Source organism: Otolemur garnettii, unplaced genomic scaffold, assembly GCF_000181295.1.
Source record: "Otolemur garnettii isolate 467f Iridium unplaced genomic scaffold, OtoGar3 scaffold00022, whole genome shotgun sequence".
NCBI lineage: Eukaryota > Metazoa > Chordata > Mammalia > Primates > Galagidae > Otolemur > Otolemur garnettii.
The window spans coordinates 15789882-15807104 of NW_003852417.1; the positions used below are offsets into that span (position 1 = coordinate 15789882).

The window sequence follows — 17223 nt, forward strand, 5'->3', positions numbered from 1 at the left end:
GAGGATCACTGGAGCTCAGGAATTCATGACCAGCCTGAGGAAGAGTGAGACCCTGTCTCTACTAAAAATAGAAAAATGGACCAGGCATAATGATATGTGCTTATGGTCCCAGCTACTCAGCAGGCCAAGGCAGGAGGATCACTTAAACCCAGGAGTTTGAGGATGCAGTAAGCTGTGATGATGCCAGGCACAGAGTGCAAGGTCTGTCTCAACAACAACAAAAAGGACATTTGCAGACATAAAAGGGCTTAAATGTTTGTATGGCATACAATACAATATTATGGTATACCTTTTTTAATGAAGGCCTTGGAGGGTATACTTCAGGAAATGGAGAAAAATCAAAAAAAAGAAAAAGGTCCAGGATCTGGAAAAAGTCTCGGAATGACAACTATTCTGCAGCACGAGGGAATAATGAATGCACATCGAGGGGCGGTGCTTCTGGCTCAAAGGAGTAGGCACGGCCCCATATACCAGAGGTGGCGGGTTCAAACCCAGCCCCAGCCAAAAACTGCAAGAAAAAAAATGAATGCACATTGAGCAGCCCATGACAGTGATCAATTAATACATATTAATTTTAGAAATTACAAATAAGCATTATAAAAAGAAAATCTTTAATCTCACTACTTAAAATGAACCAAAGGTATATATGCGTGTATGTGTGTGTACATATATGGATATATCTCCTCCCAGGATTTTTTTCAGTTAATAAATACAAAATAGTTTATAAAACTATTGAACATACTGTTGATGCTGTCCAAAACTATTGAACAAACCTTGAACATACTATTTTAGAACATACTATTTTAACATACTATGTGTTTTTTTCTTTTTCATTTGATAGTAAATTGTCAATGTCTATATCATAATTCATTAACCAATCTCTAAATTCCTGGAATTCAGGTTACTTATAATTTTTTTCTAGTATAAATAGTACAGAGACAATCATAAGGCTTTCCAGAAAAAAATCCTATGGAAAAACTTTCTAAAATGCATTTACTGTTTTCTTCAATTGTAGAACATAATCCATCTTCTTTTTTCATTTGAGCTGTCATTATAAATCTTGGTTATTATACTGTTATTGTATAGCTATATCCCCAAATTAACAATTGCAGAGCTTTGTCCATTTGCTAATAATCACCTTGACTCTAATTTCTGTTCCTACCTCATATGGAATGTATTTTATCTTTTGCTTACCCCTCTAATTTCGTGGTGATAACAGAATTCCTGCATAGAGCATATTCTAATGTGTTGAGACTGAAAAAGTAGTTAACCAAAGGTGCTGTATGATTCTGGGTAGTATCAGTCTATGTGCAAACTTTTTAACATCAGATTGTCTTTGATTCAGAAACCTTTTTCCTGCATAGAGCATATTCTAATGTGTTGAGACTGAAAAAGTAGTTAACCAAAGGTGCTGTATGATTCTGGGTAGTATCAGTCTATGTGCAAACTTTTTAACATCAGATTGTCTTTGATTCAGAAACCTTTTCTCACTTTCTCATTTACTTTGTGTCACTGAAATAATATTTTATACAGGAAATCTCACTCTACAATATATTACTTCTGAAAAATTACTCATTTTATCCTCTATTGTGACAATGACTTCTTACCTTTTCTTCTTAAATCAGGATTACCTGAGCTGGAATTGGAAACAATTGATAACCAGTTTGGACAACCAGGAACAGGTGATCAGATTCCATGGACAAATAATACAGTGACAGCTGTAAACCAGAATAAACCAGAAGAGTAAGTAATGCATTCTGTATTTTATAAGGTATCAGATACCACCTTCTAAATAAAGAACTACTTTTCCCAAGCTGAATAACAATCTGCACTGGTATTTTGTGAGATAGATGTAAATGTTTAATGAAAAAAGCTATAGGGAAAGACATTGAATTAAACAGATTTACTTACTGCATGACCACAGGGCTAGTGTACATTGTAATCACCCAGAGATTCATATAGTATTCAACTGTTGTTTTATACTTCATCTTTTATTTTGCCTTGATTAACTACCATGATTTTCTAGGACTGGTTAAGGAATTGACCTCAGTATAAAAATTATGTTCTCTTGCCTTTTAATTATATAATTATTTAGTTCAGCATTTCTGTTTCTTTAGAGCAAGAATGTATAAGGAAGGGAAGTACTTTTTACATCTACATAGTGTTCCATCTTGATTAGAATTTAATTTCTTAATCTACACAGGCAGCTATATTCCATAGCACAAAGTACATCTCATACATGGTAACCAAAGGACAACAAGATAGTATTGAGTGTGCTTTAGAGCTTTAACTATGAACTGTATTCCCATTTACCTTCCCAGAGGAAGAATCCTTATAATTTTATTTTATTTTATTTTATTTTGAGACAGAATCTCACTTCATGCTCAGGGTAGAGTGCCGTGGCATCATCCTTGCTCACAGCTACCTCCAAATCTTAGGCTTGAGTAATCCTCTTGCCTCAGCCTCCTGATTCTCTGAGACTACAGGTGCCCTCCACAACACATGCTAGTTTTTCTGTTTTCAGTAGTGACTGGGTCTTGCTTTTGCTCAAACTGGTCTCGAACTCCTTAGCTCAAGCAGTCCACCTGCCTCAGACTCCCAAAGTGCTAGGATCATAGGCATGAGCCACTGGCCCAGCCTAATTTTATTATTACATTAGTATTATTAGTATTACTTTCTGTATATTTCTATTTTATAGATCATTAGTATCAGTTTGCATTAGACTGCATATTTTCTACATGTAACTAATGAATAACGTGTTTTGTTGCTTAATGCCTAGCATATTTCATTTGTCCAGTTTGATTTCTTTTGTAAATGATAACCATGTCATGTTATCAAGATGACTTGAACATCTTTGAAAATTAAGTGATACAATTATATACTGTTAATTATGGTTCAAATAATGGCAGCAATAAAATAGAATAAATTTGAATATAAGCTAAATGGCTTTTTCCTTCATTATTGGCTTATTTTTATTTTTTTACTTTCATTAAAATTTTTCTCCCTTTTCTAAAGTATGGTTAATTTTTCAGGCTATTCCTTTTATTTTTTTTAATTTAATTTTTTGGGGGGGGGGTAGAGACAGAATCTCACTTTATTGCCCTTGCTAGAGTGCTGTGGCATCACACAGCTCACAGCAACCTCCAGCTCCTGGGCTTAGGTGATTCTCTTGCCTCAGCCTCCCAAGTAGTTGGGACTACAGGTGCCCACCACAATGCCCGGCTATTTTTTTGTTGCAGTTTGGCAGGGCCGGGGTTTGAACCCGCCACCCTCGGTATATGGGGCTGATGCCCTACCCACTGAGCCCTCAGCGCCACCCTTCAGGCTGTTTCTTTAAGCTAATATGAACAATATGGAAACAAAGTTCATTGATTATTGAAAAAATGAAAAATATATTCAAGCTATGTACCAAACATTCATTTAAGTTCTGCATAAGCATAGAACATTTCATTGCCGAGCATCTCAAGAGAATTTTCTAGAATGCATGTATATATTTGCATTCTTAAGATTGAATAATTACTTGCTGTGTCAGTTTGAAACTTTTTTATCTTTTGATCCTGCAGCCAGTGTATTAGTTCACAATTAGATGAGCTTCTCTGTCCGCCAACAACAGTAGAAGGAAGAAATGATGAGAAGGCTCTTCTTGAACAGCTGGTCTCCTTCCTCAGTGGCAAAGATGAAACTGAGCTAGCTGAACTAGACAGAGCCCTGGGAATTGACAAACTTGTTCAGGTATTTATAAAAGTCATCATGATGCATTCCAGAGAAGGTAAAAGATGATTTTTAAGCAAGATTTTTTTAATATTGTTCCCACTATGCTTTAGCTAACTTTTATAATTTAACCCTTAGGAAATTATCAAATATATACATCTTTTAGACTGTGGTGTGATAAAAAATCAATTTTTGCCTCACGACCAGCATTTTTCAAATGAAGCAAAATAATGTAGAATACAAAATATTAGAGTGCACAGCCCATGAAAGGGAAGTTGTACTTCATGAAACTTGCCTCAGTTAAATGAGCAAACACACACACACAATAGGTTGCAGTTTAAATTATGCGTAGTATTTCTTATAGTAGGATAAGAATGGGTTGTTGCTTGCTTTCAATGTGAAAACATTTGAAAGCCATAACTCTATGGCCTTGTTATGTCAGCTATGAATTTTTTCAAATAAAAGCATGAACATTTCTGTAGTTGAGATTAAAAAAAAAAATAGAATCTGCTTCTTATGGGAACCTATCAAGTATAAAGTTTATTGATTCTTAAGCTTTGTAGGGAAGTTATTTTCAAACTTTTTGGCTTGATTTTATTAATTTAGAAACTTTAACCATATTTTTATCTTTTTACTAATATTTTAAATATCTCAGTTAATGCCCATTTTCAAAGCAATTTTTGTAAATGATTCATGTACTTAGCAAACTTCTGAAGAGCATGAATTGGGAATGAGTATATATGATGCCACTTTCTAATGAGAACCTCCTCTCAAATCTTTTACATGAAAAGGCATGTCATTTATTGGCAGAAATTTACTTGTAAAACTTATTTGTTTGGCTTCTTTTTTAACAGGGAGGTGGACTAGATGTATTATCAGAGAGATTTCCACCACAACAAGCAACACCACCTTTGATGATGGAAGAAAGACCCAACCTTTATTCCCAGCCTTACTCTTCTCCTTCTCCTACTGCCAATCTCCCTAGCCCTTTCCAAGGCATGGTCAGGCAAAAACCTTCACTGGGGACTATGCCTGTTCAAGTAACACCTCCCCGAGGTGCTTTTTCACCTGGCATGGGCATGCAGCCCAGGCAAACCCTAAACAGACCTCCAGCTGCACCTAACCAGCTTCGACTTCAACTACAACAGCGATTACAGGGACAGCAGCAGGTGAGTGCTCTTATTCGGGAGTTGATACTTTTCAAAGGTTTGTGCCAAATCTCTATAATAACTTAACCCAATTGCTATAATAAAGTCCACTCCCAAACCTTCTAAAAACCATCTCTTGTCTGGTAGGACAGCGGTTCTCAACGTTTTTGGCACCAGGGACAAGTTTCATGGAAGACAGTTTTTCTGTGGAGCTTCCCTAGCTTGCCCGTCACTCACCTCCTGTTGTGGAAACTGGTTTCTAACAGGCTACAGGGGTTGGGGACCAAAGGATAGGGATAAGGAACCTTCATTCAATCAAAAGAGACTGCTTGCTCATAACAAAGCACTTTGAGACCTACAACTTAGAAGCAATTTAATTTTTACAAACTCTTTGTAATGAACATTATACAATTATTAAATTGTTAATAGTAAAGAGAAAGCTTAATTTACAAAGAACATCAAGAGATACTGTGATTGTTGGAACAGAAAACAAAGTTTAGCCAGGCGTGGTAGCTCACGCCTATAACCACAGCACTCTGTGGGCTGAGGCGGGTGATTGTCTGAGCTCAAGAGTTCAAGACTAGCCTATGCCAAGAGCAGGACCTTGTCTCTTAAAAATAGCTGGTGTTGTGGCAGGCGCCTGTAGTCTCAGCTACTCAGGAGGCTGAGGCAAGAGTTTGGGGTTTGCTGTAAGCTTTGATGCCATGGCATTCTAATAAGGGTGACAAAGTGAAACTCTATCTCAAAAAAAAAAAAAAAGGGGGAAAACAAAGCTTATTTTGTGTGAAGTTGGAGACATTGACACCTAGTGTTGTTATATTAGGAGAATGAAGAAAGGATATTTGGGGACCTGGGAATTGTGAGTGAGTTAAATCTTCTCTCTCATGACTGGAAACTAATACTACAGTGGCATAAATACCTGCGATTCTATAAGCTGCAGAATGGAGAGAGTCATCAGGAAGCCCAAAAGCAAATGGTGAAAAGTGTCTGCTGTGGGAAGTAGGACCACGGCTGTGGATTGTTGCTTGCTTCAGTCCTTCTATATATTATATATATATTTTGCTTTGGATTTTTAAAAACTGTCTAGAGAAATTCCCTGAAGGTTTATTAATTCAAAAAGAAAGAGAAATGAGATAAATCATGCTAGAAAGGCAGTATGACATAATAGTTCAGAGTTTGTTCTAGTTTCAAGCTCTAGTTCTAAACATAGATGAGTCACTTTAATCAAATGATTCACCCTGTTAAAGTTTCTACATTCTCATCTATGTATATAAAAAGAGTCTAATAAATAAATCCTTTACCTCACAGATGGTTGTATGGATCAAATGAGATGAAGCATATAAAGCCCATAGCATACTGCCTCTCATATTGTGGGCACTTAATATATACAAGCTATTATTACAAAATTACGTTCAATAAATATAACAGATGATTTAAAATGTGCTTCTATTCAACTTAAAAAGAAGATGGAGAAAGAGGAAGAGAAAGGGAGAGGTGAGAGAGGAAAAAATTTTAAATGGTAAAAAAACAAAGAAAGGAAATATTTTTAAAATAAAGGTTCAGTGAACAAGGCCAGACAAGGATCTAGGTCAGTTTTGTGCATAGATGGAAGGATGTTTCGTATTCACTTCAGAGAACAGTCATTTTTGCTTCCGTTTGCTCTTACTAAAGCAGCTTATGGGCAGAGAAGCCCTGCAAAGGCTACACCATGCAGATAAGGATGCAAATAGATGAACGTTGCTGCTCTCTGCTTGCTTCAAATCTCAAGAAAGCATTTCCAAAGTGTGATGGTGTTGGTACCCTAAAAGAGTAAAGTATCCACCAAATTGAATAAAACAGAATTTGAGGCTCACTGTGTTTTTAAGCCCCCACATATATCAATACACAAAAGCAGCTTCTGTACCTAACAAGTCACTTGTCTAGGCCTGTTCTTTGTGCTCAAGGGCATAAATTCTTGCCATTTCAGCAGTGGGTCACTCAGCTTCGTTTGCGCTGTATGTGTGTCCTGTTAGGGGCTGTCCGTGAGCAGGTCTGGCCAAGGCTTATCTCAGTCAGTGTCTCAGTTAAGATGCTTTTAACAACAGGGAAAGAAAAAAGATCAATTTAAAGGAGTAAAACAATAAAGAAAATAATTTGCCTCAAATGTTAAAGCAGGTCCAGGTGTGGTAACTTTGGAGGTTCAGAATGTTATCAGGGACCCAAGTTCATTCTATTTGTTTCGTATGTAGTCCTTGGCATACTGTGGTTATAAATACCACATGCAAACAAAATTGTACCTAGCAGGAGAAAAGGTACTGTTTTTTTCATATGCATCTCTTGTCAAACTCTAGGAAACTTTCCAAAAGGTCTTCATCATACTCTACCCCAACCCCCAAATAAAAAGAAAAATGGAGAAAAAAAAAAAAGAAAAAGGAAAAACCATAGACTTCTCATGGCTGGCTAGCCAGAACTGAGTCACAGGTACATCCTTAACCAGTAGCTGGCTGGGCTTGACTTAGAGTACTCAGAATTATCCCTGGAGTCATGTGATTTGGAATTGTCAGCTGAATAAAATTCTATTCTGTCTTTTTTTTTGAGACAGAGTTTCACTTTGTCGCCCTTGGTAGAGTACCATGGCATCATAGCTCACGGCAACCTTAGACTCTTGGGCTCAAGCAACTCTCTTACCTCAGCCTCCCGAGTAGCTGGGACTACAGGCACCTGCCACAACACCCGGCTATTTTTTTAGAGAGAGGGTCTTGTTCTTATTGAGGCTGGTCTCGAACCTGTGAGCTCAGGCAATCCAGTGTATTATTCAAGTGTGTTATTATTGAATTATTATTCAATAATCCAAGTGTGTTATTTAATGTCATATAGGTAAGCTCATTAAATAGGTGTTTTAATGATATAAATGTGAAAATGAGAGTATCTATAGGGTCTCTTAAAAAAGACAAAAGAAAAGGTTAAAGTTTGCATTAAAATTAAAAAATTGAAAAGACACTCTAAACAAGTTAAAAGGCATGACAGAGACTCAAAGAACATGTTTGTAATCCCATATAACAGGCAAAGGACTGGAATCCAGAATTTACCAAGCTTATAATCTGGCATTCTAACACACTACCTCTTTGGTGGTTTAATATCATGTGTTTACTTGTCAGTCATGATCTCTCCTCCCTATTTGAAACACAGGAGACTATAAGCATCTCACAGGCGAGAATTTAGCTCAGTGCCTAATGACTTGAGAAAGAAGGAAAAATACTCAGATCAGTTTGTTTCTTTTTAATGGCTTTTAAGAAGATGAATTTAAAAACAGAGAAAAAATAAAAACTAGAAGACCTTGAGGGCCAAGGTGGAGGATCACTTGAGGAATTGAAGGTAACATGGTGAGACCCCATCTCTACAAAAAAAAATCTTTTGAAAATTAACTAGATACGGTGATGTGTACCTATAGCCCTACCTATTCAGGTGACTAAGGGGGGAGAATTGCTTGAGCCCAAGAGTTTGAGGTTACAGTGAACCATGACTGCACCATAGTACTCCAACCTTGGCGACATATATAGGAAGGAAGACCATATATCTAAAAGTAAAAAACAAAAAATACATAAATAAAAATGGTATCTTGACCCTAAGTATATATTACTGGTTAGAATATGATACACAAGGAATAAAAAGATTCTAATGTTTTAAATTCATTTACACAGTTAAAAATAAATTCTCAGCTGCTAAGATTTTTGAGGGATAAAGGGGTGCGCATTATATATGAATAGTGCTAATTCCATGATTATATAAATGTTTTTCATTCTTTTATTTATGCTTATGTGTTAAAAGTGTAACTCTATGTTAAAAAATAAATGCTAAAATTTCTCTGCAATACAAAAGACAAGTGCCCAAATATAACAAATGAAAATTTGGATTAAAAAATTGAAAAGAAGATTTCTTTTTTCCTGAAAGTTTGGGGTTGGGGGAATTGGTGTGCATTATACATGGCAGAATCGTGGTGTAGCTACATTGACTGAGACTTACAGAACAGTGAAATGAAGGAAGGAGCTAGTGATTAAGAACAGCACAGTTAATAAGCGTGTAAGTGTAGTATCTGCTTAAACCTTAGATGAGCAAAGACCCAAGAAGTAAATCCACCATACTAATAAAGGACTTTTAAGTTCTATTTGGGGGGAAAAGACAATAGCAAAGGTAAGTAGTCTGGCTACTTACAGAAAATAGTGTGAGACAAAAGATACAATTATTCTACTCCAATTTTGTTTTTGTTTTCTGTAGCAAGGACCATGGTCTTCATACTTTCAAGGAATAATAATATTAAAAGAGTAACAGTCAAGACAGAGAAGTATGATATACTTAGCTATCTTCAAATAAGTTGGAATATGATATGTGTTAGGGTACTGAAGAAAGATATGGGTCCAGTGTGAGTACCACCATTGATAATCGTTTATGTGTCACGGAGAATAGATGTGACCAGAAAATAGAACTAGGTTCAAATGACAGATAATACAGGGAAACAGTTCTACCTCCAGATTTCTGGCCATGAAAACCTCCTGATTGGCTTGTTGCCTATAGCTCAAGCGGCTAAGGCACCAGCCACATACACCTGAACTGGCAGGTTCGAGAATCCAGCCCAGGCCCACCAAACAACAATGACAGCTGCAACCAAAAAATAGCCAGGCGTTGTGGCGGGCGCCTGTAGTCCCAGCTACTTGGGAGGAGGAGGTAGGAAAATCACTTGAGCCCAGGAGTTGGAGGTTGCTGTGAGCTGTGATGCCACAGCACTCTACCAAGGGCAACAGCTTGAGGCTTTGTCTCAAAATTTAAAAAAATTAAAAAAAAAAAAAAAACGGCCCAAATAGAGAATAAGCTTCTTTAAAGGACATTTTCATCTTGACAGAGTTTGTACAGTAGCTAGTTGAGGGTTTCTCAGCCTTGGTAATTTAACATTTGGAACTGGACAATTCTTGTTATGGGGGAGACGTCCTGGTCATTGAGGATGTTTAGCAACATTACTGGCCTTCTGCCCACTAGATGCTAGTAGCACCCCTTCTCTTAGTTGTACCAACCAAAAATGTCTTCAGACATTGCCAGATTTCCCTTGTGGGGCAGAATCAATCCTAGTTGAGAACCTCTGGGCTAGATTAATTATCTTTATGTTTACTATAAGAACTTTTGGGTAAGGCATTGGGGAAAATCCACTCTGTCAAGGTGACAGCCAGCTACATCTGTGTGTCCGTTTTATGTTATAGGCTGGATTTGTACTCTTCTACTGGTCAGAAGCCTTAAATTTCATTTTGTACTGCAGGAGGCCTTGTGACCTGGCCTTTATAGGCTTTTGAATTTGTGTCCCCAGCTCTAAGGATTTACAACTTTTCTCTTCACATTCCTCAGCTCTCCAATAGTTAAGGTTTCTGAGGAGGGTAGGAGTGTACTGATCCTTTCTGGGAAAGTATCATTGGAAGAGGTGGAACTTGTCCTGCTTGTTGAAAATAGGTAGAATTCTGATAATTGAAGAAAAGAGGCAAATCAGAATGGGACAGATGGAAGCAGGGTTAGTCAAGTGGCACACTAGATAGTCAAGGGAGGACAAACGAACGAGTGAATTCAAAGGCAGGAATAGACTGAGTGTCCGATAATAGAAAATACTTAGAGACTTCTGGTATTTAGAATGATTACTTCTACTTCTAAAAACTAACCTCTTACTAGTTCTCAAGCATCTTTCCTCCATTCTCACCCATTTCAGTATCATGTTACCTCACAATTCAGAGTATATAAAGGTGTAAGTGTGGGATCCCAGCCTGCAGTTTTACTGCTCTCCGTCATTGAATGTCAGTGTTTTCACCTGTCCTCGTTGCCGCCTTTCCTGTTTTCATACTTTCCTCTTGCCTCAGGTTACTCTGCCATCCTCCTCGCCACCTCACATGCTCGTCCTTCAAGACTCCATTGAGCTCCCCTGTGCCCTTGTCCCCTGACTTCCTGTCCCTAGGCTTCCTTAGTTGCTCCTTCTGTGCACCTGTCGATGTCTCTGTGGATGTAGGTAGAGCACCTGTGCACAGCACTGTTGTGTGTTGGCCTCTGTCCCAGTGGGGAACTCCCAGAAGACAGGAATTTACTTACCTTTCTAGCTTCCAAACTTTGTACAGTATCTTGAATATAGTGAGTTTTTCAAGAAATCTTTATCAAATTAATTTGGTTTATTTAAATTTATGTCCATGGTCTTTAAGTTTAAGAAGTTTTATCCACAAAAAAGGAATGGAAGATAAAAAATAAAATAAAATAAAAAGAAGTATATAGGTTTTAATACTTACAAGTACCTTTGACTTGTAAAACTACAACATTGGTGTCATTATTTTTGAAATGATTCAGAATGTTTTATCTTATTCTACATTACCTTAAAGTTATAATTTTAATGTTTACATTATATTGACCTTTTCCCCAAAATTGGTTTGTTTTCTGATCTAATGGCAACCACAAATCACATGAGGCTGTGCTCCTGTGGCTCAAGCGGCTAAGGCACCAGCCACATATACCAGAGCTGGCAGGTTCGAATTCAGCCTGGGCCCGCCAAACAACAATGATGGCTGCAACCAAAAAATAGCCGGGCGTTGTGGCAGGTACCTATAGTCCCAGCTACTTGGGAGGTTGAGGCAGGAGAATTGCTTGAGCCCAGGAGTTGGAGGTTGCTGTGAACTATGATGTCCTGGCACTCTACCCAGGGCAACAGCTTGAGGCTCTGTCTCAAAAAAAAAAAAAAAACCACATGAAGCCAGAATTAAGAGTTGAACTATTTGTCAATGAAAGATTTAATCACTGTTCATAACACTTTCATAAAACTTTCATAGGCTTTCTAGTTTATGTATAGTGTATTAAAGTATTATAGTACTGGTAGCTCAAAAGGAGTAGGGCGCCAGCTCCATATATGGGAGGTGGCAGATTCACACCCAGCCCAGTCAAAAACTACAAAAAAAAAAAAAAAAGTACATAAACAAATCAATATGTTTATGTATATTTAACAATTTATTTTATAAAATACCATATAAATATGAAATAATGTCAATTTATTTTTGAGACAGAGTCTCACTATGTTGCTCTTGGTAGAGTACCATCGCGTCATAGCTCACAGCAACCTCCACCTCCTGGGCTCAAGTGATCCTTTTGTCTCAGCCTCCTGAATAGCTGGGACTACAGGCACCTGTCACAATACTTGGCTGGTTGTTTTTAGATATGGGGTCTAACTCTTGCTCAGGCTGGTCTTGAACTCCTGACCTCTAGCTACCTACCCATCTCAGCCTCCCAGAGTGCTAGGATTACAGGCATGAGCCACCACGCCTGGCCAGTATAAATATTACTGTTATTCTCTCTCTAAACAGTTTATTTATATCTAATTATTAAGGAAGAATTTTTTGAGCTATAGATTGTTTACAATAAAATCTCACTTCCAAGGATACTTGTCATATCAAATAACCTTAGGGCATAACTACAACCTTGAACTCAAAGCCTGGTCTAGAGGCTGATCTTCTAAACCAGTGTTCCACATAAGATTGTCCTGGGAGATGGATGGTAATGGTTATGTGTTGGAAAAAAAAAAGGTTTATGATACACGTAAATACAATAAATTGCATTAGTAGATCCCCATCTTGGAGGTCCACAGTGTGCTTTGACCAATTAAAGGCTCATAAAATTATTGCAGTAAATAAATCTGTTTCACCTTGTATAACCCATCATTTCCAATACTTCATACAGCACAGCCTGCTATTTTCCTGGCACATCTATTAATATCCTACAGAACAATGTTCTTTAGAACACCAATTTGGGAAATGCTGGTCCAAAGTAATTACTTCTAGTTTAATAAATAATCCATTTTCTCAGACCATTTGTCTCTTACATAATTCTCTCTAGCTAATGAAATCATGCTGGACTCTTCCCAAATAGGTACCTACCAGACAAAGTATCGCCAAATGAGAGTACCCTCCAAGTACCTCAACTTCCAGATCGTTACAGAATGTACCCTTATTGTATACTTTTTAACTCACAGTATTTTAAGACTCAGAACTGATTTTTTTCATTCATTATTGCACTTATCTGGAATAACTATTAGTATGTTTTTAAAAGTACAATAAATAGATGTGTTATAAGGTACACACACACATATATATATACATCTTACAAATGTGGATATTCTTCTTATAAATGTTCTGCCATATTTAGTGTTCTGAAGGCAATAAATATTTGGTAAATGTTGGGAATTAGCCTTTTGGCAAATAAATGTAGGAAATAATCATACTAAACCTGCCACACTAAAAATAAAATAAACCTGCCACACTAAAACTTCTTAGTAATCAACAGAAAGTTTGTGTTACTGTATACAGCCAGGGCTTTGTTGGTGTGTAGAAATTTGTTATCTCATTGTTGCCATTTTTCTCTAGTTGATACACCAGAATCGGCAAGCTATCTTAAATCAGTTTGCAGCAACTGCTCCTGTTGGCATAAACATGAGATCAGGCATGCAGCAGCAAATTACACCCCAGGTAATGTGAGAAAAACAGATATTGTTAGTACTTCTCTAACCCAAGCAGTATTTCTTGAAGTGTTGACTTCAGGTCTTTGAAATGGTCTGTGAATTGATCTTTTAATCATGTTTATAGTGTAGTTTTCTTCTAGAATGAATTAATAATGTACTTGTGATACCTCTTGCTGATATTTGATCTAAAGCCAAGGGTTCTCTGTTTTGTTTTATTGTTGTGGTTGTCATTGTTATTGGATACCTGATGACTAAGTAGAAAGCTCTGACTGCTGGACTGAACAGCACCAGTAATAAGACGCCTCCACTATGACACTGTGTGGATGGTACCCGAAACCTGATCAAAACCCAGTCTTACTGCTAAGCTGTCTTAACTATTTGGTGTACTTCACTTAATCTAAACATCAGTGTCTTCTAGCTTTCATTTACTTTTAAAATCCTTATATATAGGCCCAGAGCTGTTGGAACTTTAAACATAAGAAGAGGTGAATGTTACTTAGTACACACTCCCTGCTTTATCCACACACATATTTTAACATTTTTGCTTCAACTACTTATTAATGTTTTCATAACCAAGTTGATTAAAAATGTGGCGGATAAGGGATTTTTAAGAAGATTTAAACAAAGCTCTTCTTTTTGCCATAAAATAGACCTAAATGGATTTGGGGCACATACAGGGAGCCAGTACTGATCAAAGGGATAAACACAGCTATGCATTGCTTAAAGACTCGGATACTTCTAAGAAATGTGTCATTAGGTGACTTCATAGTCATGCAAACATACAGAGTTCACTTACAAAAACCTAGATGGTACAGCCTACTACATACCTAAAGTATCTGGGGTAGCCTATTCTCCTAGGCTACATACCTAGGCAGCATGTTACGGTACTGAATACTGTAGGCAGTGGTAACACAGTGGTATTTGTGTATCTAAACATATCTAAGCCTAGAAGAGGTACAGTAAAAATACCACACTGTAATCTATGGTGCCACCATTGTACATGCAGTCTGTCATTGACCAGAATGTCATTATATGACACATAGTGACAGAAGCTGCTGAAGCAGCAGCTGTTGGCATCTTTATGGGTCAAGATTTGGGTTTCTCAGTCTTATACATCTCATCTAGGGGTAATTTGGTTGTAAGGAAATAAGAGCCCACTTTTGGAATTGATGTAAAGATGGTTTTTATCATAAAGTATCACTGACTTTATCATAAAGTCATATTTCACAGTTTCTTTCAGATTGGAATGTTTCTACTTGGCAAGTTTAATTTTAATAGACCTGTGTGCTTTAACCAGATCCTCATTCTGAATTGACATTTTCTGAAGAAGGCTTCATTGATACCACATGTTGGTTTGCATGTGAAACTGAAAAGGGATTTCAACCTAATTTTAGCATTTTCTTCCTCATCTGTAGTAGTACCTCTATTAAACCTCTTGCGCTAATGCCTGGAGTAGTCTTATACTGCAATAATGATATAAAATAGCTGTTTCCATTTATTTCTTATTACTATTTTATTTAGTCTTGTTATTTACTATTTAGTTCATTATTTTCCTCTTTTAATTTTTAATTTTTAATTATTATGGGTACATAATAGTTGTATATATTTGTAGGGTACAATGTGATGTTTCAATACTGGCATACAAGGTATATTAATCAAATGAGGGTAAGTGGGGTATCCATCACTTCAGGAATTTATTATTTATTTGTGTTATGAAAATTCCAATTTTATTCTTTTAGTTATTTTAAAGTATACCCTAAACTTAATATTGTAGATTGTAGACACTTTGTTGTCCTATCCAATATTGTTCAGTCTGTCTAACTATATTTTTGTACTGATTAAACATCTCCACTTTATGCCCCCTTCCCATTACTCCTCATAGCCTCTGGTAACGACGAATTATTTTCTTTTTAAGTGATAATTTTTTAGGCTTTGGATCCTGGATTTCTGATTTTTCCTTTTGTACTGGCATTTGCAGGTTTTTTCTAATTGTAAAGGTAGTGCATATTCATTGTAAATAATTTGGCAAATAGAGAAAAGTATAATGAAGAAATTAAAATTGCCTGATAATCACATTTTACTCATTTAAATAAAGTAGGGGTAATTATCTCAGTAAGAAAAGGGAATTAAGTGTCTTTATAGAAAAACAATAAATTCTTCGGAATTGAGAAAAAGTTTCCTAACATTCTATTCTAATGTCAGATAGAATAGAAATCATCAAGCACATTTGCTTTCACTTTGTGGTTTTCTCTTAAGAAAATTTACGTTTAACCAGTAATAATAGTCAGATATTGTTTTAGCATTTCTCAGCTAGTTTTAATGTATAGAGTACTTCATTCATTTTTTTCTCCCGTGATTACTATTTAAGAGGTTTTTGTTTCTTTTCTGTTTTCATTTCTCTTGTACACTGATAATTGCTGCATATTCTATTGTCCCAAGGATAATAGTAGACTTTATCCTACAAGCTTTCCAAGATAGGTAGTAATTATAATAATTTTAACAAGTAAAGGGTTTTCTTCTCTCCCTTGCAGCCACCCTTGAACGCTCAAATGTTGGCACAGCGTCAGCGGGAGTTGTATAGTCAGCAGCACCGACAGAGGCAGCTAATACAACAGCAAAGAGCCATGCTCATGAGGCAGCAAAGCTTTGGGAACAATCTTCCCCCCTCATCTGGACTGCCAGTTCAAATGGGGAACCCCCGTCTTCCTCAGGGTGCTCCACAGCAATTCCCCTATCCACCAAACTATGGTACAAATCCAGGAACCCCACCAGCTTCTACCAGCCCATTTTCACAGCTAGCAGGAAATCCTGAGGCATCTCTGGCCAACCGCAACAGCATGGTGAACAGAGGCATGACAGGAAACATGGGAGGACAGTTTGGCACTGGAATCAATCCTCAGATGCAACAGAACGTCTTCCAGTATCCGGGATCAGGTATGAGGGTCACAACTTTATATTGCTCTTATAAATAACATATACAGGCGTGGTCTGTCTACTTAGTCATTGGGTTCACTGACATTGATGCTGGGGAGGAAAGACACTGACATGGGAGTCAGGGCTTAGCTCTTGCCACTAAATGGTTGATGGTTTTAGGCTTACCTCCCTTTCACAGCTGAGATTATTAAAATTAGAAGATTCTTAAGGACCTATCTAACTCTAAAATTTTTAACATTTTGTATACAAAGTACATTCTCTTATTTTCTTACTTTCTCTTGTGGATCTCTGTGAGGATCTAATGAAAGTTCTTCCTAGACAATGGGGTTGAGTACGTTAATTCAGAATTTGCATATCGTATTTTCATTGTGTGGGAAGTTTTGGTTTTGATAGTTCACATGAGGACAATCAGTCTCTATACCGTATCTCAGACTTCTCACTGGTGCCACCACTCGTGGCTGCTGCAATTGCAGCTTCCTCTGGGTTATCAGTCACCTTTGTGGCTTCCAAATGTTTTTTCTTTTCAGTTTTTAATTTGCATTATCTACCTTCTATTCTCATTGTCCTAGGTGATATCTTTTTTTATTTCTTTTCAGTCATTTTAAGCTTCTAATAAGATAGTGGCAGTAATATACATTAGATTCATCCACATGTTTAAAATAAAATTTCTATGCAAAATTAATGACCAATTCTTAAAAAAAAATTGAAATAAATCCTTTGATTATATAAATGAAAAAGGTAAATTTTTAGGCTGCTTAAAAATGAATTTCAGTGAGATAGGTGCTAGTTGACTCAAATAAAATGTCAAAGTTACCTAAAGTTTTTTTTTTTTTTTGAGACAGAGTTTCACTATGTCGCCCTCAGTAGGGTGCTGTGGCGTCACAGCTCACAGCAACCTCTAACTCTTGGGCTTAAGTGATTCTCTTGCCT

General features: G+C 36.9%; 1 protein-coding gene across 3 annotated transcripts in view; it reads left to right on the forward strand.

Moving 5' to 3' along the window:
* Positions 1–17223, forward strand: part of NCOA1 (nuclear receptor coactivator 1) — a 65884-nt gene that overhangs the window by 22856 nt on the left and 25805 nt on the right. For all 3 annotated transcript variants that reach the window (XM_023511802.1, XM_023511803.1, XM_023511801.1), the window contains exons 5-9: positions 1626–1743; positions 3564–3732; positions 4566–4880; positions 13265–13366; positions 15891–16293. In XM_023511802.1, the coding sequence (XP_023367570.1) occupies positions 1626–1743; positions 3564–3732; positions 4566–4880; positions 13265–13366; positions 15891–16293 (1107 nt within the window). The remainder of the gene's footprint in view (positions 1–1625; positions 1744–3563; positions 3733–4565; positions 4881–13264; positions 13367–15890; positions 16294–17223) is intronic.